Raw genomic sequence first — 25,394 nt, 5'->3', positions numbered from 1 at the left:
AATTTTTCAGAAAAATACAGTACACACGATACTCCAGTATTAGAGCTATAACCAAGGTGAAATAAGATGAAGAAAAAGAGACAAAAATTATAACCAGTTCAATTTTTCAGAAAAATACAGTACACACGATACTCCAGTATTAAAGCTATAACCAAAATGAGATAAGGTGGAAAAAAAAGAGATAAAAATTGACGATTATAAGATTATAGCAAGTAAAAATTCGTTTAAAAAACGCCATACATTACAAGAAAATCTTGAATATCTATCAGTTTAGAAGCTAACGAGCAACTTAAAGCAACTCGAGCAAGCCGCTCCAAAGCTGACCAGAACTGAAAAAAGAGAAAAAAAAAGAAAATAAGAAAATAAGATGAACAACTACCAAATTTCCTCGGTGGTCAGAGGCGCGGCAGGAATTCCTCCTCGCGAAGGGATGACCGATGCGTGTACGGCGCGCGGGTGAGAGGCGGAAAGCGAGAAGAAGAAAGGTAAGAGGCGCGGGATCCCTTCCCTTTTCGTTCAGAAGCTTGGAAGAAGAGGCTCTCGGCGAGTAGATCGGTGTAGTCGCAGTGCATCGGCTGCTACACTGGCTGGCCGGACGTTCGACGTCGGACACCATCGTCGGGACACTCATGCAACGTGCGACAAAATGCAGCCGACCACGCTGCCCGTTCTGTGTAAGTGTGGCGAACGTGAACTGAACTGGAATCGAATTTCCCTCTCGCGGCTCTCTGCTCCGTGTAAATGTATCAGGCTGGCCCGAGGCTGCCGCACGACTTTCCGTGATCAGATCAGATTTACCTGTATCGGGGGGGAACACATAGGTCCGTTCCTTACAGCGACAGGTAAGAACTGTCCATTGGTAGAGTCCGAAGTCGAACCCGTGTCGAAACTCGTCTCGAACGAGGATCGCATTGTCGCGCGTTAATGGCGAGGGTTTGACGAGGGTTTCCGTGTGGTTCGACGTGGTTTCAGCTACACAGATTCTTAATCGATGGTTGGCACAGAGGATTTGTAATTGATTAAATTGATTAATTATTTGGTGTTTACTAATTGCTGTTGGAGTGTATGGACGTTGGATTGTACGTTGAGCGTGATACGATCGACTGGAGTTTGGAGTTTCGATGTTGCATTATAGTTGAATATTTAATTCGTTTGTTTCGTGATGTATGTTGAGCGTGGCATGATCGATTGACGTTTGGAGTTTCGACGTTGCATTATAGTTAAATATTTAATTCGTTGGTATAAATTGGTGTGCGTTGAGTATGACGTGAGGTTGACACGAGACATTTTGGTGTTTGGAGGTTTGACATAGTATTGGAGTTAGTTGTTTAATTTGTTGATGTAAATTGGTGCAAATTATGGACAGTTGTGGAATATAGTTGATTCGAGATGTTTTGGAGAGATGTTTGAAGTTTGATGTGGTAAAGTTGGATGTTTTAATTCGTTTAGTCATGATTCGATAGTTTGATCGATTCGTGGTATTACAGTTTGTAAGCGGCTCGAGATATTCACTTCTTAACTCGCACATTTAATTTTAATTTTCTTTCATTAAATAACGTTAAATTTCAACGTGTTGTTATCGCATGTTTGCTTGATTCGATTTGCTTGTAGAGTCTGTGGTTGATTCGAAGAGTCCAATTTTTAATGTAGCATCTGACGCAAGATATCATATTTATCAGCTTGGCTTGCGTTTAAATTCAAATGTCCAATTACTGTTTAAACGTGATTGCGAGTGTACGAAAGAAACATCTACAATGGTCTTCTCGGTGATGATCGAAGAAGATCGAAGATTGACAGCTATATTTTATTAATAGAATTATGAAGCTGACATTAGTTGGAATTCAGAAATGATGAATCACACCGTGATCTCCTGGAGAACCAATGTTTCGACATTGCGGGTGTTGCGTGGGAGTGATTTATTTCGTTTGGCATTTACCTAGTGAATTGACGAAATAATTGATCTCTTTTTCATGATCTGATATAACAATGAACTGTTTGAAATTTTTGATTTACATTCTCGCTCGAAAGTTTGGAACACAGTACAGATTCCAACAGAAATAATGACTTCCCTTAGTAAATTATTTATTTATAATTTATTGTTCTTTTACAGTATTGAAACTATAATAATTGTTCGTATTAGACTGATAAAATTAGATTATGATCTAACAATGTAAATTAAATCAGATTAAATGAAAACATTCAGAATTTCGCGATTAAAAGTAATAAAAATTGAATAACATATATATATATATAGTAAAAGCATAGTAATAACAGATTTTTTTAATTTTTATTTATTTTTGTTCAGACGATTTAGCGACTTTTCTCTTAATTATTGAATATGCATCTAATTCGGCTATATTTTCGAGGAATTGCAAATTTCACGTAATTTCACACGATATACGAAAATGTGTAAAATATTCGAATTATAGTATAACATTTGATAAACGATTTTATCTACAGAGGCTCAATTTTTCTCCAATAAAACTCTCAAAATTATGCAAGCATGTCTGCAAGTCTAGTAACGAACCTCGAAATAATTTGTAATGCACGAGGTTTGCGATTACATTTTCACACGTATGTTATATATATATCGGATACGAGCGAAACCTTCGTGATTCATAAACTGTACGAGAGACAGGAAAATGCAAATATATTCTCACGGCTCTGTTCGGTACATAACGAAACGCTCCGTTACGATTGTACGAACGAACGAGAGAGATTCAATTGATCGGAAGTAGCATGCAGATTCGTACAATGGGTTCAGACGAGGCAGAGATCGGAATTTTTGCTGTCGAAACTTCTCACAAATCTGAACTGAACTTTCTGAATTATTTGAAAAATTACCGTTCTACGATATTCTTCTCGTTTCTTGCAAATTACACTCTACGAGGCATAAAGTATTGATTATATTTGTAATTAAAAGTTTATAATTCTCTAGTGTAAAGAAATTCTCTAGTGTCTTTTATCTTCATTTCTAATTCGTAATGTGTGAAATGAAATGGAATTTTTTACGTTTAATTTTGAGGAAATGTATATCTGATGAAGTACGCGTGACGTAACAACAAATGAGATTTTTAATATGAGATTTAATTTAATTAAAATTTTAGCCTTTTTAAATTACTATTTTGCAGTAATTGCTTCTATTTTATTAATGTTCTTACGTTTTACATTATTTCCATACTTTTATTATTTTATTCAAGTGTCTTCGTCTCTCTGTTTTTCAGTATGAAACGAAATGGAGTTTTCTACATTTCGATTGAAAAAGATATTATAAATTTTTTAATATATTTAATAAATTACGTGCAAATTGATGGTAGGTGATCTCGTAATTATTTTATACCGCTTGTTGCAGTTCATTGTTTACCTCATCGGATATACACGCAGAGATTGCATAACGTCCTTTCACGGATAAATTCTCACCGTCATTCGTGCATCAATCAGTAGCTTGATCGAATTGTAATTTAATTTAACGTGGCTACTGGTTTCCGCGTGACGAGAATGAGAACGAAGTGTGAAAGAAATAAACGAAAAGCAGAATAAAATAAAGTAGAGATAATAGTGGAAATTTCACGATAAACTTTGCTATAAATAAACAAGCTTGACTTTGATTAATATCGATGAATTATAAATTACAAGTGAATCACTGAATAATACATTTTCTCAACCATAAATAATTCTTATCTGTAAAGTTTCAAGAAATTCGAGAATTTAGGTAAATTAGGTGTAGTTTAGATATCAGCAACTTACATTTTGAGGCGAATCAGATCCACACAACTGTAACGGCACGTGTGTTTAATAGGCTGGAACGAAATTTCACGATAAAAGTTGGCGTGACTTAATAACTAAAATCTTCTAGATTTGTCTGTTATTAAATCTGTAGGTTGCGCAATGAATTCAACGAATTAACATGAAAAATCAGTCAGGCGACCTGGTCTTTCACGATCCGTGGTATGCACAGGTTCCCAACTTCTTAGCCGCGCATCTTTGTGACCTTTCTTGCCTCATCTTTTTAATGTCAGCAACTACCGGGGGTACAGAGCCACTTGGCAAGGATCACTTTTATCTCTTTATCTTTCTCTCTCTCTCTCTCTCTCTCGAACAGAAGGATCGATCGTTCCAAGGAATCCGTGGAACTTCGATTGTCAATAATAATTGCCCCTCCCACAACACAACGCGGTGTGTCCCGTTATCTCGCATTCCCAATGACATCACCGTACGCGCGCTATACTTTTTTAATTGGGTTACACGCGAGAAAGCGACCGAGACAAGCCTGAAACTGCTCTGCTACGGTTTTTCTTTTCCTTTTTTCTTTTTTTTACCGAACGACTGCGATACACGTGTGTCACTGGCTCGTTGGGAAACGTCTCGATTCGCTCGATCGATCGAACTCTATCGTGTCCGTCCTGAACTGTTCGTTCAACAGTGGTGCATTTAAGGATATAATTCTCGCGTTGCAATTAATTTTAAGCTGTAATCGTTTCAATTTCTTTTTTCTTTTTTCTTTTCTGTGATGTTTGATTTTAAACTAACAGTTGTTATCTATAATTACTTCGATTTCTCTTTCTCGTGTTTGGTTTTGAACTGTGTCATTTATCAATCGTATCACGTGTAATTATGTATTTTGAATTTTGAGCTAATAATTTTCCACGTCTGATTTTGCAAATTTAATTTTAATTAAATGTATGATGTGTATGATACAATAGATTCATAAACAGATCCCATAAATGACCAAATACTTTATAAATGTCACAATATTATGTTTAATCTTGTGTTGGAAAATTTATTTTTATTTATCAATTTGACGTAAATTAAACGTTAGATCGAAATATTTGAATAATAATAAATAAATCCACTTAGGGGTTACGGTCACCAAACGGTGACCAAATAAATGTCACAATATTATGTTTAATCTTGTGCTGGAAAATTTATTTTTATTTATCAATTTGATGTAAATTAAACGTCAGATCGAAATATTTGAATAATAATAAATAAATCCACTTAGGGGTTACGGTCACAATTGAGAAAGATCTATATTCATAAATAGTTCCCATAAGTGACCAAATAAATGTCACAATATTATGTTTAATCTTGTGCTGGAAAATTTATTTTTATTTATCAATTTGATGTAAATTAAACGTCAGATCGAAATATTTGAATAATAATAAATAAATCCACTTAGGGGTTACGGTCACAATTGAGAAAGATCTATATTCATAAATAGTTCCCATAAGTGACCAAATAAATGTCACAATATTATGTTTAATCTTGTGGAGGAAAATTTATTTTTATTTATCAATTTGGTGTAAATTAAACGTCAGATCGAAATATTTGAATAATAATAATTAAATCCACTTAGGGTTTAAGGTCACGGTTGAAAAAGATCTATACTTTATATTCATAAATAGTTTCCATGAGTGACCAAATACTTCATAAATGTCACAATATTATGTTTAATCTTGTGGAGGAAAATTTATTTTTATTTATCAATTTGACGTAAATTAAAGGTTAGATCGAAATATTTGAATAATAATAAATAAATCCACTTAGGGATTAAGATCTCTACTTGCTCACGAAATCTCTTATGAGTTACGTTACTTTAAAATTTCACTAACCTGAGAGTGAGATCCGGCTATATTAATTAAAATACAAATTTCACGTAGAAATCGACGTGATCAAAGTGATCAGTTCAATTTCAAAAAAATTAATAATCCGTTGCAATCCGTTGCAAAAATCATGATCTATTGCCAAAATCGTGTCGTAAGGGAGCAAGCAGAAAATGAAATCGCGCTTTTTTCTCGTGAGCCTCCGGCTAGTCCGCTTCACCTAACAATTTAGGCGTTTAAGATCATTTAGAAGAGACACCTACCGTTTCTTAATGATCGCCACTCTCTTTTTTTTTCTCTTTTTTCCTCTACCTGTTTCGTGCCACGTAATTCGTGATTACTGTTAGAGGAATCTCCGTGTTCGTTTCGACATTTACAAGTAGAACCCTGTGGCAACTAATTCATATTTGCGGACCGTGTGTTGCGTTAACCAGGAACACTAAATTTCCATCGCCTCTGAAGCACGCTCTTGTTACTGCAAGAGACCTGTTGGCTTCCAAGAAAAAGAATCTTTAAGATGGCGAAATATTAGTGAGGCAGTGGCTGCATCATTAACCGGTTGCCGGGTGACTATAATTTCAGAAACAACGTCGGTATTGTATAATATTTCTCGGCTCGAGCCTACGTGCTTTTGGTTTATTCAGTTTTGTCATTCAATTTCAACGCAAATAGAAGAAAAAGGGCAATGAATATAAGATCAATTGATTCTTCTTCCTGTTCCTCTTGCCTTGGGTTAGATTTGGGTACCTTTTTTGCTTTGAATTTTGTCCTTTTTTAATTGTACACGACACTTTTACTATTTGTGAAATGTAAAAATGAAAATTTGGTTCGTTTGAAGTTTCGCAATGTTGACGTAAATAGAATAAAAAGGAGAGTATGAGAACTTAACTTTTTTCTTCTTCTGATTTACGTATGAAATACTATTATATAAAATACTAATTAATATATATATACACACACAAGCTTCTATTTATGTTTTCTTGAAGATCATAAATATATAAGATTTCTATGGAAAATTATAAATTGACCATTTTGGCCATTTCTAGTAGTTCTACAATAGTATTAAACAATTCAAATTATTAATATTATTACTGAACAGAATTTTAACGTTAAACATTGTGACAAAACTTTCAAAAAATTAAATCATATTAAAAACGGATGAAAAGTGATAAATTGGAAATTTAATCCATTCCACACTGACAATAAAAATAATAATAACAATATTAATAATATTATTAATATTGTTTCAAAATAAATCGTAGTATTGACAAACTTCTCAAATTTTCTTTGCTTTCTTTGTTTCAAAATTCGAAGAAAAATTCTACTCGAAAGACTCGTGCTCGTATTTTACATAAGTTTTCACGAAAATGTTGACCGAAATGACAAAAGGTAATTTCTTTTCGCGCGACTCGTCAAACACAGTTATCAGCACATAGTTAACGAGCTCGTAGTTCCGGAAATTAGTACAGACTCGAACGATTAACGCTGTTAATGGCGAAAGTATGCACACGATGATGCTAATGAATCCTCTGCACTCGCTAACGTCTCGAAAATTCGCTCGATTTTTGCCACTTTTACTTGCTCACTGGTCAACTTTCGAATTCATCTCGCAACTTAGTCTCGCGTAGGCTCAAGGATTATTCCCCAAGAATTCAAATTCAGTCGTGTATTTTGATCTGTACGAGCGTCGTCCTTGTGGTTTTATAATGAAGTTGTATACTTCGCTTGATACGTATGTCTACGCGATTTGATCTTGACACGTTTCTTTACTCTTACAAACTGAAACACGCCTGTTTTTGCAAAACACGAACAGAACGTGCCACTTTTCGTGAAATATTCGAATACCGGTTCTAACGTTCCCAACGAAACACCGTGAGCCGTTTACTCTCGAACTTGTGATGGAATTTGTCTGTAACCAGGTCGTGAGACTATTGTTTCACTTCGCTTCATTGTTTTACGAGATTGAATGTTAATTTGACAGATTGATGTTACTCTCAAGTGTCTTCCTGATCGAATATTCTACTGAATTAATAGCACAAAAATTTGGTCGAATGGCTAATCCGAACATCCAATAATAAATTACTAAAATGACGAATTCGTGAACGTATAGAATGGTAACTTTTTATGGTAACATAATAATATCTGTCGTTTCTGGCGTTCGATTGGACATTTGAATTGATAGTTCAAGTGAAATTGATTGCCTAATGATAAATTACCAGTCTGATAAATTAATAAATTAATGAGATGGTAATTTTTTATGATAGGGTAATGATATTAGTAAAATGACAAATTCGTGAACGTATAGAATGGTAACTTTTTATCGTTAACATAATAATATCTATTATTTTTGGCATTTGATTAGACATTTGAATTGATAGTTCAAATGAAATTCATTGTCTAATGATAAATTTCTAAACTGATAAATTAATATATTAATGAGATGGTAATTTTTTTATGATAGGGTAATGATATTACTAAAATGACGAATTCGTGAACGTATAGAATGGCAACTTCAACATAATAATAACTATTATTTTTGGTATTTGATTAGACATTTGAATTGATAGTTCAAATGAAATTGATTGTCTAATGATAAATTACTAGTCTGATAAGTTAATAAATTAATGAGATGGTAATTTCTTATAATAGGCTAATGATATTACCAAAATGACCAATTCGTGAATGTATAGAATGGTAATTTTTTATAGTAACATAATAATATCTATTATTTTTGGCATTTGAATTGATAGTTCAAATGAAATTGATTGTCTAATTGATTGATAAATTGCCAGACTGATAAATTAATAAATTAATGAGATGATTAATTTTTTATGATAGGGTAATGACATTGCTATCTAATTATTTGTTATTTAATTGAATTAATAACTCGCAGAAGCGACGCGGTGTAAATGGATGTTTCGATTAGGGGAGACTGTAAAAAGACGATGTTTACTCGCAGAGGATCCGGTGTTGGAATGCTGGAACGTTGTACGCATATGTAATACGAAGTAGAAAGTGGAATTCGCGAATCGGGAGATGATAAGCGCATACGTCATTCGTCCTGTTTGCAAGAGTCGAAAATACAAAGAGACTGAGAGCCTACAGATGTTTCGAACGTTTGAACATTGAACAATCAAATACCGAGATTAATAACGTCGCGCTGTCCAAGATGAATTGGAGGAAAATTGAAAATTACTTTTCTTTCGAGAAAGAATTCGAACGCTTACAGGAATATTTTGTGAACATATCACGTGATATTGCGTAACTTTTCGATGACTATCATAATTATATTCATCAAATTTGAATGCAATCTGGAAGCTACGAGATATTAGTAAAAGAATTATAGTCATCGTAATCACGTAATATTATTTAATTGATATTTGTTAACACAACAAGTAATCGAATAGAAAATGGTCACCTTGGAAAAACGAGGATGTAAAAATGTTCAACGATTCTAGGTACAGAATTATTGTTATATTCAATTATTTGCTCGTTTGCAACTTCTAGATCTCGGGCAAATAAGGAAACACCGCTCGTGCGTTTGTTTTTTTCAGATCATCTTGAATTTTCGCGTCTGTCTAATTGTTTTACACACGTTCTTAAAACATTTGTCAGCGAAACATCCTCAAACGTGGACGTTTCTCTTTGCGCAGGTCTCGTGACGCTGGTCTTGTGCAACGTTCACGGCAGTCTTGAACATGAAATCCCAAAGAGAAGCTTCCTGTCACGAAGAGCTATCGATGGCACCAGGGGCAGGTATTGATCGTTCGTTCGTTTCGTTTCGTTTCATTTCGCGTGCACTCGCACACGGATGCGTGCCTACGATTAACCAGCCTATGATGTCGTTCCAGGAAGTTCTTCGATCCGGAAGAAGAGGGAGCGTTTGACAGTTATGGATCTGCAGGTGGCCAGTACGATCCTTACGAGGAGAAAACAGGTAGATCATTTTTATCGTGTTCTCTCCCCCTTTCTTTTTTTTTCTTTTTTCTCTCTGCGTGGAATTCTTCGCTAATTAGCGCCACGTGTAATTTCAACGGTGTAATTCTGAACCAATCAACGAAGGTAGGATCAATCGAATTTGTTAAAATGACGGATCTTAAATCCCTTTGCTTTCGTTCTTTTTTTGTCGCGACAAAACGTATTGAACGTGTTTGGTTAGTTAAATGTTAAATATGTTCGAGGGTAAAATGTGTGAAAAGGGATTCTGAAGAATATATACATATATGTATAATATATATTATAATATAATGTATTATATAGTTATTATAATATATTATAATGTATTAATTATATAATATATTATATATTATAATAATAATTATAATATGCATATAATAAATATATATTGTAATAATAATATATATTATAATGTATTATATAGTTATAATAATATACAATATATAATGTAATATAAGTATTATATACTATATATTATAATATTGTAACATATATAATACATGCAACATAATATATGTATACGTAGCATAATATATGTATATGTAGCATAATAGAATATATAAAAATACAGAGAAATATTATTTGATCTAGCTAATACAAATTTAATTAAATTATTAATACTTTGATAATTCAGTCAGTAGTACCAATGAATTGATAGTAGTATGATGTTAATGTACTATAATAATAATGAATTTATCTTATGTTAATAAAAATAGAAATAATTTCATGCAGAAAATTATACAAATTTTTAAATATGAGAGCAAAGTGTTAGTTGTCTTTCAAACTTGTGGCAGTATCATATGATATCAATATACTATACTGATAATGAATTTATCTTATGTTAGTAAAAATGAAATAATTTCATGCAGAAAATTATACAAATTTTTAAATATGAGAGTAAAGGGTTAATTGTCTTTCAAACTTGCACGGTAGTATCATATGATATCAATATACTATAATGATAATGAATTTATCTCATGTTGGTAAAAACAGAAATAATTTCATGCAGAAAATTATACAAATTTTTAAATAAGGGAGTAAAGGGTTAATTGTCCCATAAACTTTAAATTACGACAAATATCCAGATACTGTCAGCCATCGTGATAATTAATGGTCGGTGAATAATGCCACGGGACGAACAAACTTGGTGGCATTATGAATAGAAAGATCGTTAACAGGAAACGACGATAACCATCTCTAAAGTGATTTTATTATGAAAATAATCAGTCGGAGAATGGGAAGGGGGTCAAGGAGTCTCTTATTTTCTCAGAGTTTCCAGTATAAAAAGAAAAAAAGCTGAAATTGTCTTCTTACTAGATTCCAATTCCGTGGAAGAATCCTCATTATTTCTCAATTTTCCATTTTCCATTTCACCTTTGTGCGTTAGTTATTTCATACGTAGCGATTAATAACTCTTGACACCATTCTTAACCATTGACACGATCGTCTCAATGGTAGTTTGCGATTAGCATATAACGAAGCGCAGGCAAAGGACTAATGAAAAATATTGGCAATATGTTAATTATTTGATGCTTAGGCGGTAATGTTATTCATCTTCCTCCGTTTTTACGACTGATTACGCGTTGACACCGATTCTGATTCATTAATGCAAAAATAGAATCGCTGTTTATCGTTGTTATTATTTGTCGTTTGTTAGATGATTTTATACAGACTCTTCATAACCAAAGATTTCAATTCAAATGATTAAGAGGTTACAATCTGTACCAAGTGTTAGAATTTTTATAACGAAATAAAGAAGATTTTATTTGCCTGTTTTATAAAAAAGAAAAAAATCATTCGGAATTTTTAAAACTTCATCGTTGCAAATCCACAAAGTTTCTATTTTAAATAATTCGTCACTTTGACAAATAATTCCGATAAATTCTTGGTGATCTTTGAGGCTTGTTCAACTTTCCTAAAAGTGTCCTAATATTTATAAACATGTCGACAAGAATATATAAAAAAAAAAAATTCGTTATAGCCGTTGTAGAAATACGAAGCGCGAAGAAAATGAAAAGAACATAGAGACTTGATTACAATTTCGTGTTTTCATATTGCAACTATATTTCAGAGTTAGCCGCTAATCTCTTTCTAATACGTAGAGAAATCTTTAGCACAAGGTGTAATCTCGCTACGAAGGTCTATTGAAACGTGATAAATTACCACCTTTGACATTAGCTGCAGGAATTATGAGAAAATCAGTAGGTGAATCCAAATTGCCAAGGTCTCTAAAGAATACGAAGAAAATAACTATCGACTATATATTTTACAAGTTCTCCTCTTCCTTTTTACATTTCTTCGTCTTACGAAATACGAATCTTCATAGTGTACATTTGCAAATTTTTAATATTTAGAAAAGAAATCAAAGATGTTTTTTTTTTTACGGTTTTTGGAAACGGTTATTACAAATAAATCACAAGAAAAAACGAAGTTTATTATAAGTAATACAACTGCTACAGTTCATCTATTAAGAACCAAATTATTTATTAAATTATAAATCATAAACATTTCAATTCCTTCAAATTTTTTCTTCACTGAACTCCTTCAAATTCCTATTCTTGTGAAGATAATTAAAAAATTAGAATCTAGCTAGCTTCGATTTGTCTATAATATAATATTTTATTATATAATACTATAATATAATATTTTATTATAATTTATTATATATCATTACACAATTACAGATATTTCATTTTGAATATTTATTCGTGTACATATTCATTTTTATCTGTTTCGTTCTAATTTTCCATTGCATGAAAATCCGCCAGTCCATTTACGATACGATCCAATTAAGATCCATAATCGATATCTTTCTTCCGTTTAAAATTTGAGAGAAATGGACATGGATCTCTGTGATTAAACCATTGCGCCGGCAACTGATTGCGGACCATAACGAGTGACCGAACCCGTGTGATATCACTGGGTAGAAATGATTAAGAAATAACAAACTTATCATTCGTTTTGCCATACATTTAAATATATACCTAAAACTGAGAAAATGTTGCAATCTTGGGACAAAAAGAATTCCGGCGCACGTCATTCCAGCGCAAGAGATTTAATAGAGATTTAATACCTTAAATATCGAGTGATAGACGTTCGCCAGGTTGAAGAAAATAAAAGAAAAAACAGGACGAGAGTCTGTTATGATGTGGCGTGAAAGGCGATAGGTATGACGTATGATGGAAAAATCACCGCAGATAGGTCACGTGAAACCTTTCGCGGATTACAAGAAGCGAACCGAAGGAATCACGTGTGGCGCCGCGAGCCGATTGATCCTTTTAAATGTCACACACGCTCAATTATCTTGGCGAGGTCCTTTTCGCGACCTTGACTCGCCATCGGCCGTCACCATGCTGCTTTGCGCAAGATCCAGGCGTGAATTTTTCGTGCTATTTGAATTTCCAATCGCCTTCGTTTATAATACAGTCGCAGTTTCTTTTCCTACGGATCTCTGTTTCTCAATACCTTCTTCTTCTTCTATTTTTTTTTTTTTTTTTTTAATTAACACTGCGATTACCGATCATTGAAACGTTGAATTTATTTACAAGTGAAAGGAACGAAGAGACGTTTATGATCGAGGCTTTTATTTGCATATTTTTAAAAGCGTCGACGACTTTTGTATTTGTACATAGCTGATTTACAAATCTATAAGATTGTAGATAAATTACAGGCAATTAACGTGAATCTATGCAATTTCGATGGAAAGTTGCGAGTTTAGATTTATTTTAAAATTGATCAGTTGTAAATTTATGTAATTTAAAGTGAACTTTGAGAATTATTCTGGTGGTTCTAATATTCTTTTCAATTGCTGGATCAGTTTTAATTTATGCATTTCGTAATCACATTTTCCAAAACCTTTAGATATTAACCATTATATGTTTATTATTATATCTAGTATCATATGGATATGTTAATTTTGAATACAAGTAGCCTTATTATATTGATCAACAATGTCATCTGAAGAAAAGAGAATTTTCAGGATAGACTGAATTTGTTGCTCAATTTTTCTCTTTTCTATTGAAAATTTCCACAATATACAGTAGTTCAATAAAATCTTAATTAAATTAATTAAATTCTTGCGAAACTGATTGCCACGCCCAAAATAGAACAGGAAATAATTGAAAAATTGAAAAACGTTTCAAGCTTTGCTTATTGACAGATGTCAATGAAACTTCATACGCGTGTCCCTATAAAAAAATTGATACTGCAAACGAACGCAAGTGTGTTTGCTCGAGCAAACAATCAACAGACCATTCACAGTCATCGTAACATTTACTACAATTCAGGATGCACACCTTTCATTCTCAACACATACGCAGTCAAACCGCGTTTGTGTTGAAAGTTCAACGAAATGTTCGCCGCCGTTCGATGATATTTATTTAATGTCATAAGAACAGAATGATTTGCGGGATAGTCGGGATATTCTTCAGAATTTATTCTGCACATTATTATTATCCACGTTGCCATTCATTTCGAATATTTCGTCGATCTCCATTGACGATGAACTTGAATGTAAAATCAACCGCATCACTTTCCCATCCAATTCATTTGTGTAGCATTGTGTCACTCACGTTTGTTAATTCGACGCATTTTGTTCGAATTCCATTAAGACGCGATTGTATTTTTTTCTTTTTTTTTTTTTAGATTTGTCAGATATCAGGAGGAACGTGCCAGGAGAACCAGGTGTTGATTACCCGGCGTACACGACGCTTCCTCAGACCGGGTTCACGTGCGAAGAACGCTCACGAGGTGAATTACATTGTCTGTTTTCGTTAAATTGTGACTTTTTTCTTTTTAATCTAAATGTCGACTCTTAAATATCCAACATTTGAACTTTAATACTAAAATCGTGAAATGTTGCATAAATTTAAATGATATGTACATACGTACACACGTATAACAAATATTGAATCTTAAATATTCAATATTTAAATTTTAATGTTAAAATTTTGAAATGTTTGATAAATTTAATGATGTGGATAATATGTACACATGTACATATGTATACAATAAGTATTAAACCTTAAACACTCAATATTTAAATTTCAATACTAAAATCTTGAAATATTGCATACATTGAATAATATGTATATAATAAATATTAAATATTTAAATTTCTTATGAATGAAATAATAAAATAAAATTAATTATTACGAACGAATATAATTGAAATTTGTATAGACGTTAAATCCCAATATTAAATGTTAAATATTAAAAATATAAAATTTAAGCATCTATTTAATATTTAATATTAGAGCATTATTAGACTGAATGAATAGAACATACAATATGTATTCTGTTGTATAATTAACCGAGTATCTATTTAATCATTTCAGAAGAGATAATATTGGAAGATAGAGTTATCAAAAATTTACAATTAATTCTATTTGCATAACTAACAGAGTAGCCATTTAATCATCTCAAAAAAGACAACACTGGAAGATAGAAAATGTCTGCGGTATTTAACTAAATAGGTTAAATATGGAATTGATGAGAATGCATTTCTTAGATGAAGATGAAATTTAATTCCTGAGAATGAAACTGACACAAATCTACAATATATGTCAATTATCCTTAATTTCACTTCATAATGCTTCACTGCATGTTGAAGAAGAGATTCTGCTGGAACGGCTAATAAATGTAATAACGTCAGAACTAGGCAAGGTTTCACAGAGCAATCAATGATATGACTGTTTAATCTTTATCATACTGGTCGTAGAAACGTGTTTGGAACTGGCATATTAATAAAATCAACAGATTGGTCAAACTGCTTCTGACAGAGTTTGTGGAAATGAAATTGAACATATTAATCATAAACATCACACATCAGAAAAAAAAGCACTGCCTTTTGTACTTCTAAATCAATTTCCTTTTGGAATTCATGTCAAAAATTGATTTTAAATCAAACGTATGAGACGGCAATCTTTAAGAACAATTTAATTAATTCATCAATCAGTCCAGAAAGAGATATTAATATTGTTTTTAATCAAACAAAATTATTATTATTATCAAAAGAAAGAATTATGATATTATATTAACATCAAATAATATTAATGACCAAACTAATAATGTAACAATTTAATATTAAAACAGTGCAACCAATGTGTAACCAAATATAATTATAACTGATCACAACTGACAGTACAATATAATATATATAATATATATAATTGTAATTGTAACCAATGATTGTAACTAACAATAATTACAACAGCAACGATAATTAGTTACAATGATTGTAACTGACAATAATAACTGTAACAAACGTTGATCTGAAACTCCAGCAATTCAAACCAATTCTTCTCGTCAGAAGGCACGAAAAGTATTAATTACAATGCAACGTGCAATCCCATTAATGATCCAAGTCTATCCAAGCTCTATCTTACGATCGATTACCATTGTTTTACACGTGTTCTCCATCGTTTTCCACGTGGAGCATCGATGTCAAGGATGACTCTCACGTACACATGATGCCAGCACGTGCGACCTGCGAAATCCATTCGCAGTGTTTTCTTCGGTTTTGCAATAGGTCACCGTCCCAAGCCGTGGGGCGAAACTTGTCGCAAAAAATCGCACGAAAATGTTTGCCGGCGTACTTTTCACCTGGAAAGGTAAACGTTTCGCGAACGTTCAACGAAACGTTGTTTATCTTTCTGTCTGCCGCGTCTTCGTAAAGTCCAATGAATCTTCTTCTTGCCTCCTGCGTGGACTTTCGATTCGCGGAACGAACGTTCCGAGCACGTTTCGAGGGAGAGAGAGATGTTACAAATAATCGACAAACGTGGTGCTTCAGGTTGATAAATAATTTCAATATATAATATTTGATATAATAATAAATTTTATATAATATAGTTTTAATATTATAATAATAATAAATTTTATATAACATAATTTTAATATTTTAATAATAATAAATTTTACGTAATATAATTTTAATATTATAATAATAATAAATTTTATATAATATAATTTTAATATTTTAATAATAATAAATTTTATATAATATAATTTTAATATTTTAATAATAATAAATTTTACGTAATATAATTTTAATATTATAATAATAATAAATTTTATATAATAATAATAATAATAAATTTTCTGTCTAATCTCGATTTTTCATACGTTCGTTCTCTTGATGTAACTCCTCAGAAATGTAATTGAAACTTAAATGAAATTTGTGTCTATTGTAACCTCTTGAAGAATTTTTAATAACTTGTAACTTGAGACTTTATTTGCAAGTTCAAGAAAAATCAAACAATTGTTGGAAATTAAAGAAGAGATGTTTGACTTCATTGATTTAATTATAACATTAAATTCGAGATCAGATTCAGATTAAAATAAAGTTCATGGAATCATTAGAGCATTTTTAACAATGCAATTAACAACGATCTTGTTATTAAAATTGTTAAAATCTTTTGACGGAAAATTAAAGAAAGAAATTCGACTTCTTACTTTACGTTGGTTTCAAGTTCAGATTAATAGAAATCGAAACTTAGAAAATTCAGAGAAGTGTTGGAAATTTTTGAAATTTGAACAAGAGTGTTATAAATGTTAACTAGATTCGAACGGTGAATGCTCTACGAAATATCGAGTTTCATTCACATTATCAAGAAGAAAGTTTCGAAAAATACAGCGATCTCAAGTTTATCTATTTTTCTCACGAAGAGATTGACGAAAGCATACTCAAGTTTTTCCTCAAGATGTAGAAAACGTCTAATTTGTTACACACAATAGTTGCATCTAGCAACTAGAGACTGAAATACAACAATAATCATACTGTTCATCATGTTGTATGTTTGTCTGTACTGTGTGCAATCGTACTTATTAGTGTAATATCGAGCGTACAAATCATCGTGCAGGCTAGAAGATGAAATAAAAGAAATGGAGAATAATGGCCGAGATGCAACACAACTTGGCTATTATAAAACATAGGTCGATTGTGCAACTTTCTAGTACAGCGTTCAGATTCTAGCCGAAAGATAATGGCAGCTCCATCTTCTCTTACAAAAGTGTCCAACATGTAATTTTGACATAATTATTACTGCCAACTCTTATTGACGCACCTGTAGCACCAAAATTATTTTCTTTTCTCTTTTTTATTTGATTTTGAAATTAAGTGTTTTTTTTTTTTTGTCATCCTCTTGTGAATGTTTTAAATATTAATAACAGAATTTGTGCAAATTCTTTGGAATTACTATTTCGTGAAGTTACAATTTATTTTTTCAGAATTAAAGATTGTCTATTATTCTTGTTTGTAGAACATTCATTTTTATATTGCTTATATAGAACATTATTATCTTATATAAGACTACTAATACTGTTAATTTTCTTGAAGCTACTGTTGCGTGGATTTGTCACCTGTTTTTAGAAAATTCATACTATACAATTTTTTAGAAATTGTCCGTTCACTTTATTATGATTTGAGAATTATTTATTTTATTGCCAATTTTTGTACAATACTATTTGGCAATGAAATTGATTATTGATAATTGAGAATTAACAATGAAATTTGATCATTGCTATTTTGTATAAGATTATTGTTAATTCATAGAAGCTACCATTTTAAGAAATTCATATCGTATAATTTCTAAAGGTTATTTATTTATTTTATCATTGCTTACAGATTGTTTATCTCATCGTTATCGCGTGCAAGATCAGTTGTATCTTTAATTAACTACTTCCAGAAAATTAATGTCCACTCCGTCTCTACAAAATTCACTGTTTACTTTTCATCAAAATAAAAAAGACTCTCCTCACACGTTTCTCTTATTTTCATACACATCAAGAAAATAATGTTTCCTCAGTTTCGTAATTCTTCACTGTGAAAATAACGCGTGCAGTTCGTTAGGAACCTCGTGCACACACCTAATCACCGTTGTGAACAACGTCGTTTGGATAAGTGGCGGGAATTTGAACCAGTTCCAAAGGCAAAAGAAAGTTCAACCTTCGTAGTACTCTGCTATATGGTTTCTTTATTGAGCAATGCCCTGATAATGTTGTATACTTATACGATGTTCCTGGAGAAGCAACAGAATGTCAGCGAAAGTAGCTCGACAATAAAATAAAGGCCAGATGGATAATTTAAACAATACTAGCGCTGTTCGAAAGCTTAGCACGCTGATTATTCAGCTGATTACAAATTGGCCGCGTGTTTGACTTTTGCCGATGGAAAAATAGTGAAAGCCTAACACGTAGGCCTGTATAAAAACTTCTGAACGAGAAGCAATTTCTTTTCTGTTTCTCTGCTTCTCTGTTAGTCGACGTACATATAAATTCATATCTTTATAATTCAGGACAAAGAAGATGAAAACAGCTAAACGTTGGAATATTAAATATGCAATGTTTGTATCGCACGTGATATTAGTTTATATTTTCATATGATGAAGAATGAAGAAAAGGGGAGATATTGAATGATTCAGAACGAAGAAGAAAAATGAAATTAAACGTTGGGATATTAATTGTATGAAAAGTACGAGATTTCTTGTTGTTAGATAGTTAGATGGTTGATTCGTTTATACAAGTTCATATTTTTTTTATGTAATAAAATTTCTAGTAATTCTAATTCATAATAATGAAAAATTCTAAAATAATTAAATAATTTAAAATACAAAATATGAAATAATTCTAAAATAATTAAATAATTTAAAATACAAAATGTAAAATAATTCTAAAATAATTAAATAATTTAAAACACAAAATATAAAATAATTCTAAAGTAATTAAATAATTTAAAACATAAAATATAAAATAATTCTAAAGTAATTAAACAATTAATTTTCAGAAAGTATTAACATATGAAGATTCATAAAACAGAAGAGAGTTAAAAAAAAAACAGTTCAAATAAAAAGATTGAACATGATAGTGAAAAATAAAAGACCCACATTTGTATTACATGTTATACATAAAATATTTTGAAATTTCACGAACACTGTGACGAGAGATTAAAAAACGTATACAGAATTTCGCGTCGTATAGTATAGTATAAAGATTATAATTAATATAGTATAGATTAATATAGTATAGATTCGAGTTTTGATCAGCTTAATTAATACCAAATCAAATACAATTCTAATGTGAAATTCGAAGGTTCTCTTGATCTTTTCCCTTTTCTGGAAGAAACTGCGATAACCATGTGCATGTTTTTCCCATCATCAATCACTGATGCAATAGATATCCATTCTCTCTCTTTCTCTCTCTCTCTCTCAGTCTCTCTCTCTCTCTCTCTCTCTCGTCGAGTGGAATCGTGACAAACGTTCGTGGATCGAAGAGAGCGACTTAATTGAAATTTCCGATCGCGTCGCGATGGACACTGGCTCGTCTTTTCTATCGCGAGTCGAACCTCGCGGAAGAAATCACGCCATTAGATAATTCAAGAGGTGAGAGGAGGAGAAAGAAAGATGTTGAACAAGTACAGTAACGATACTTCGTTCTCCATTACGTAACGTGCATCGAACGTAAACATTTGCTTGCCGCACGATTATTTTCGACGGAAAATGCAGTGAAATGTGGTGCTGGCTCGATCATTAAGATAAAGATCGATCGTTGGAAACACGGGCGTGCTAATTATCGATTGGGTAACGAATCTAATTATTTATATTCTGTTTGGTTCGTTGGAATTCCTCCGTAACGCATTATCACGCTGGAAAGTGAGTATTCGCGGTCGTGATCATTTCAAACAAATTGAAAACACTCATTCCCTTCTCCATCTGCTATTAAACGTATTAAATGAACCATTAGAAGATTACTACGGCGATGATAAGATAATTTCAGAAACGCCTCAGGAACTAAATACTCTCGTTTTTCATCAGGTTACTACGCAGACGAGGTAGCCGGGTGCCAAGTGTTCCACGTGTGCCACGACGTGTTGGTCTCCTCGTTCCTCTGCCCGATAGGCTCCATATTCAGCCAGAAGCTGCTCACCTGCGACTGGTGGACCAAGGTGGACTGTTCAGCCAGCAGCAAGTACATAGACGTGAACCGCGACAGCTACCAGCAAGACGACGACGAGATGATCCGTAAGGCTTACGCCATGATCAGCCTTCAATCGGGTACAGACGTGACGAAGGATGGCCTGGTGGATCCCGATCGAACTGGAAGCATAGTGGACTATCAGAGAGGTCCAGGAAGAATCCTCGACTATTCTCAAGTCGACCCAACCGGGAACGATCTGAGAACGAGCTTCGATTACTCTGCCTCTGCCAATCGGGACTTCATTCCGTCTTCTTATCAGCTGAAGGGGACCAGGAAACCAGAAGCCAGCCGAAGCTACCAAGACAAATTCTACTCGAGCGAGAAATCTGGATCTCCCTACCAAGATTCGCCGATTATTCGAATTCAGAAGATCAACGACCCGGGATACGGGGACCAGAGGAACAAGGACTTCCACGACGCGTATCGAGGGCCGAACGAGTTCACCAACCAGTTCCAACCCTCCTACGCGCCCACTGTACCAACAGTCACCACTACAACAAGGAGGTTCTATTCTCCGACCGTTCCCACGATGTTCAGATCGTCTACCTTGGCGTACAACAAGCTGGATCAGGTGATAGACAGCTCTGACTATTATTTCTCACGCGGTAGGACCAACAGTTTCGTCACTCCCCCTACCAGAGTCTTCACCAGCCGAGGCAAGGATTTCGCTGGAACAGACTCGAGGAAGTCGGTGGCTGTCCCATCGAGGAAATCCAGCCGAGACGACGAGTACGTCAAGCAGGAGAGTTACGAGTACGATTACGAGGACACCGACAACCAGGAACGAACGAGGGACGAACGACCGAGCGAGAGATTCCAAGTGAGAGTCCTCGACGACTTCAACGACCTCAATCGTACGAAAGCGGCGAGAGGGAGTTCTCTGTTCGAGGAGGTTTACGAACGATTCAGAGAGAGGAACAGGGACCAGGAGAATTTCGATTCCGCGGACGATATCGATGCCAGGGGTAGCATCGGTCTTGGCCAAGCGTTGCGCCAGTCTTACAGAGGGATCTCGGTTCGCCAACAGAATCCGGTGAAAGTCGAGACGAAGGTCCGCGACGAGTTCAACTCTCGCGGTGAAGAGGTGAAGCACACGCTGGCCAAACCAGAGTCCGATGCGAAGAAGGAGGGAACGACCGAACAGTACCAAAGAGACGACGAAGAAACGAGAAAGGAAGGAATTCCGAGCAATTCGAACGGTTTTATATCGACCACCACACCGTCGGTTATCGAGAGCACCATAAAAGCGAGCACCAGTCCACGCGAATCCTCGCACACTTCCAATTCCAGCGACGCGAACTCTGAATATTCAAACGAGAGTGAGAAGGGATCCATCGGCGGAGATTTCCAAACGTCTAGACCAGCCGAATTCTTAGAACCGCCCTTAGAAAGAGCGCAGAGCAAGTTTCAGATAAAGGTGCCGGATCTGTTCGAAGGATCTACTTTGTTGATTCGTTACACGGCCCAGCACGATGCGCCTTACTCATCGAGCACGTCTCAGCCGCCAAGCTTCGAAGGCGCTGATCCCGACGATTATATCGATCAGTCTACTTCTCTCGATGGAATCGCAGCGATAACGAGCAACTACAGGGGCAAAGAGATCTCTGGAGACTCCAGTTTCAAGAATCATCCCAGCACAATGGCTAGCATCTTGGTATTGTCTACTGGATCGTGGCTCTCTTCCTCTCTTCAGGATCGATCGAATGCCAGAATCGCCGCGAGAGATCACATTGCAGGCAGAGCCGAAGGGGACGCACCATTGACACTCAAGAACGACACCGAGAACGAAGGGAAAATCGGTAGGATCGAGCTTGAGTTTAGCGCGGACGATGCTCCGAGTTCCGAGGAACGCTCGACGCGGCGATTTGACGAAACTCCGCCGTCTCCAGCGACTGAATCCATCGACGTCGAGTCTTCAGTCGCAGATGAAACAAAGAAGAAAACATCGGACGAGTCGAGAGCTTCGCTCGGATCCAGCAGGCCGGAGACTCTGAGGCACATCGAGGAGAGTATCGATAGGAACAACTCGCCTTATCAGGTGACGTTGACGATGAACAGAGACGAGGAGCTGGTGCCAACCGGGCGTGACATAATCAGCAAACTGATAGCCCGGCAGGGCAAAGAGACCTCGAGTTTCAGCGACGAGATACACGAATTGGAGATAATCAAGTCTGTAGAGCCGGAGTTTCGTAGAACCACGGAGTCGCGTACGACCGCTGTGAACATTTCGGACGTCAGAGGCGAGTCTATGCTCGGAACGAACGACACCACCGACATGGATGTAACTGACGTCAAGAGAAACGATCCGAACATCGTCAGTCTTCTTCAGTTGATGTCGGAGTTGTTGAAGCTAGACCGAGTTCCTCGCCCGTTCTCCCTGTCGGACGTTCAGAGTTCGAGGCCGAGCGTCGCGTCGCTGGGAACCATCGCCAAAGACGTGAACTCGAACGCGGAATTCGAGCAAGACGCGGCGACCATCGCCTCTCAGGAGACCACTTCCACGGAGCTGAACTTGGAAACTTTTGCCACACGGTCGAAAGAGAAGATTCTGGGTCAGCTGGAGGAGAACTTCGGAGAGCCTCTTTACAGAGATGGTAAACGAAGCTCCCTCGAGCTGCCTGAGAAAGAGAGATCGGTTGGGTTTCAGGCTGCGGTTTCTCTCGAGAGAGCGAACGAGCACGAAGGAACACCGACTGCTGGCGAGACGATCTCGTCGACGAGTTCCAACGTGGACGTCGAGTCGACGACGGCGGCCACGGCGAATGTCACGTCCACCACGGAGTCTGAGGTGAAGACTGTGGTGAAGACGGAATTTGTCCCGTCGATTGGATTCTCCCTTGACACCGACGAGGGCAGAGAGGAGTACGTGGAGGCTGTTCTAGGTGGTTTGATCGAGCCGCAAACGGTGGAAAGTGTGAAGGGAGAGACCGTTCTGGAGGAGAAATCGGTGAATGGACCGTTTTCGAGAAAGAACGAAACAACGAGAAGCGTCTCAGGAATGATTTGAAGGTGGTTTCTTAGGATCTTCTAGGAATGAACTTAGGTTTAGAATGAAATCTGTGATGTCCTGCTGCTTCTTTTTTCCTTTTCTCTCTTTTTTTTTTTTTTAGATTTCTACGACCGTTTTTCCTTCTTTTTCTTTCCAATTCCGTGACCATCTTTCTTTCTCTTGTTCTTTTTAACTCTTGACACTCTATTTCCTTTTTCCGAGTTCGAGACTTTGGCGTGAGAAATTGACGTTCCTTCCTTGAAAATGTAATGGATCTTTGAACGATTGTGAGAATAATTAAATATGTTGATTGTCACAGTGATCAAGGTGTAATTGGTACTTTTGTTTATATATAATGATCGCATCATCTTATTTGACTTACGTCGAAATAATCTTGCATCAGTTTATCTGAATGAACAAATAATTTTTCTCAAAACTGCTTCATTATTTTATTAACAAACATTTAACATTTCGTGTCTCTAAAATAATTTTACACGCTTGTAGAATTAATCATTTCGTATACAACTATGAAATATTTTGCAACGAATTTGAATTAAAATACAATTGGAATGTTTCAATTAAAATGAACATCATTTACAAACAGACTAGACACTAAACACTACGAGAACTACGATTTCATTGCACTTTTATTAATATAATATTTTGTCAAAATTAAACAATAAGCAAAACGTATTTCGCGTGACGGTCAACGTGTCGATGGTTCATGTTACTATTACATTTACGTTGTAAGAAAATCTTTTAATCTTTTAATCTCTTCGTTGACAGGATTGTGAAGTTTGACGCCTGTTTGAAATTTACGTTCCTTTCTTTTTTCTCTTTGAAAATTTTAACGAGCCTCCGGGTGAAAGAAATTGTGATGTAATAATTGAATGACGGAGATTAATGGCTCATGTTACCATTTACGTCGTAAGCGTAAAAGAAGGGCTGATGTATGATTAGTTTCGTTAATTTCTTTTTTTAAGATATTTTACTTGTAATTGCAATTAACATAGCGATGAATTATTCATAAATAAATTGTGGACTTTCGTGCAAGTTTTCCACTTTCGAGAATACAATTGAAAAGATAGAAATCCAGCGAAAAATCGAGAACGAATTTTAAATATTTTACGTATTCTATCGTTCTGTGTAAATTCATATTTTAACATTTTTTAAAATATATATTTAATAATATATATATATATATATATATAAAAAATTCGCAGTTCACTCATAAAATTTCCTTAAAGTTTCAGGACAGAGCTACTTCTGTAACACATGTGAAATGATAATTATGTTATCATTGTTAATAAGATCTGTTGTTGTGTCTTTTAGAAAGAATATCGTTACTGTTCGATAATAAAGAGTATATATATATGTAATACATACTAACTTGATAACTTACCAATGACAAGGAACAGGGTTTCGATAATGAAAGCTACATGTAATACATAGATTTGTAGATGTATGCGTTAATGTATGTACGAGTGTGCAAGAAGCAATAGTGATTATTAAACAATACTTTGTAAATGTAACCCGACACTTTAATGACTTTTAAATATATCCTTTCGTTGTGAAAAGAAGAGCTACTTTCTTACTTGTCATTTTTTTTTTTCAAATTCTTCTAAACCTGAGAACTCAATAGTTGACGATGAAAACCTAGGCACTAAAAGATCAAAAATTTAAAAATTCCTTAAAAAGAGATTTTTAATTTAAAAAAAAGAAAATTGAGATGGTACATGTAAGAAAAAAAAGATATTGAAATTGGCAAAAATAGGGAAGTATGATAGATTTAATTCGTAGCTGAAATCTTTGAAAACTTGAGACTAGAAATCTGAAGTTTATACGTGAAAAAAAAGTTCAAAGATTTAGAA

General features: G+C 34.4%; 1 protein-coding gene across 1 annotated transcript; it reads left to right on the top strand.

Annotated features, from left to right (window-relative positions):
• The first annotated feature begins 518 nt into the window (after window positions 1–518).
• On the top strand, window positions 519–23,845 carry LOC122535768. Its single transcript, XM_043667570.1, has 6 exons — window positions 519–674; window positions 9,257–9,359; window positions 9,455–9,540; window positions 14,205–14,309; window positions 20,372–22,758; window positions 22,798–23,845. Exons 1-6 carry the CDS (start codon window positions 647–649, stop codon window positions 23,539–23,541), a joined length of 3,453 nt encoding a protein of 1,150 aa, XP_043523505.1. The 5' UTR covers window positions 519–646; the 3' UTR covers window positions 23,542–23,845.
• Window positions 23,846–25,394: the final 1,549 nt, after the last annotated feature.

The sequence above is a fragment of the Frieseomelitta varia genome, unplaced genomic scaffold (genome assembly GCF_011392965.1).
Source record: "Frieseomelitta varia isolate USP_RPSP 00005682 unplaced genomic scaffold, Fvar_1.2 scaffold_768, whole genome shotgun sequence".
Lineage (NCBI taxonomy): Eukaryota > Metazoa > Arthropoda > Insecta > Hymenoptera > Apidae > Frieseomelitta > Frieseomelitta varia.
This window is presented reverse-complemented; position numbering and strand designations above follow the sequence as displayed.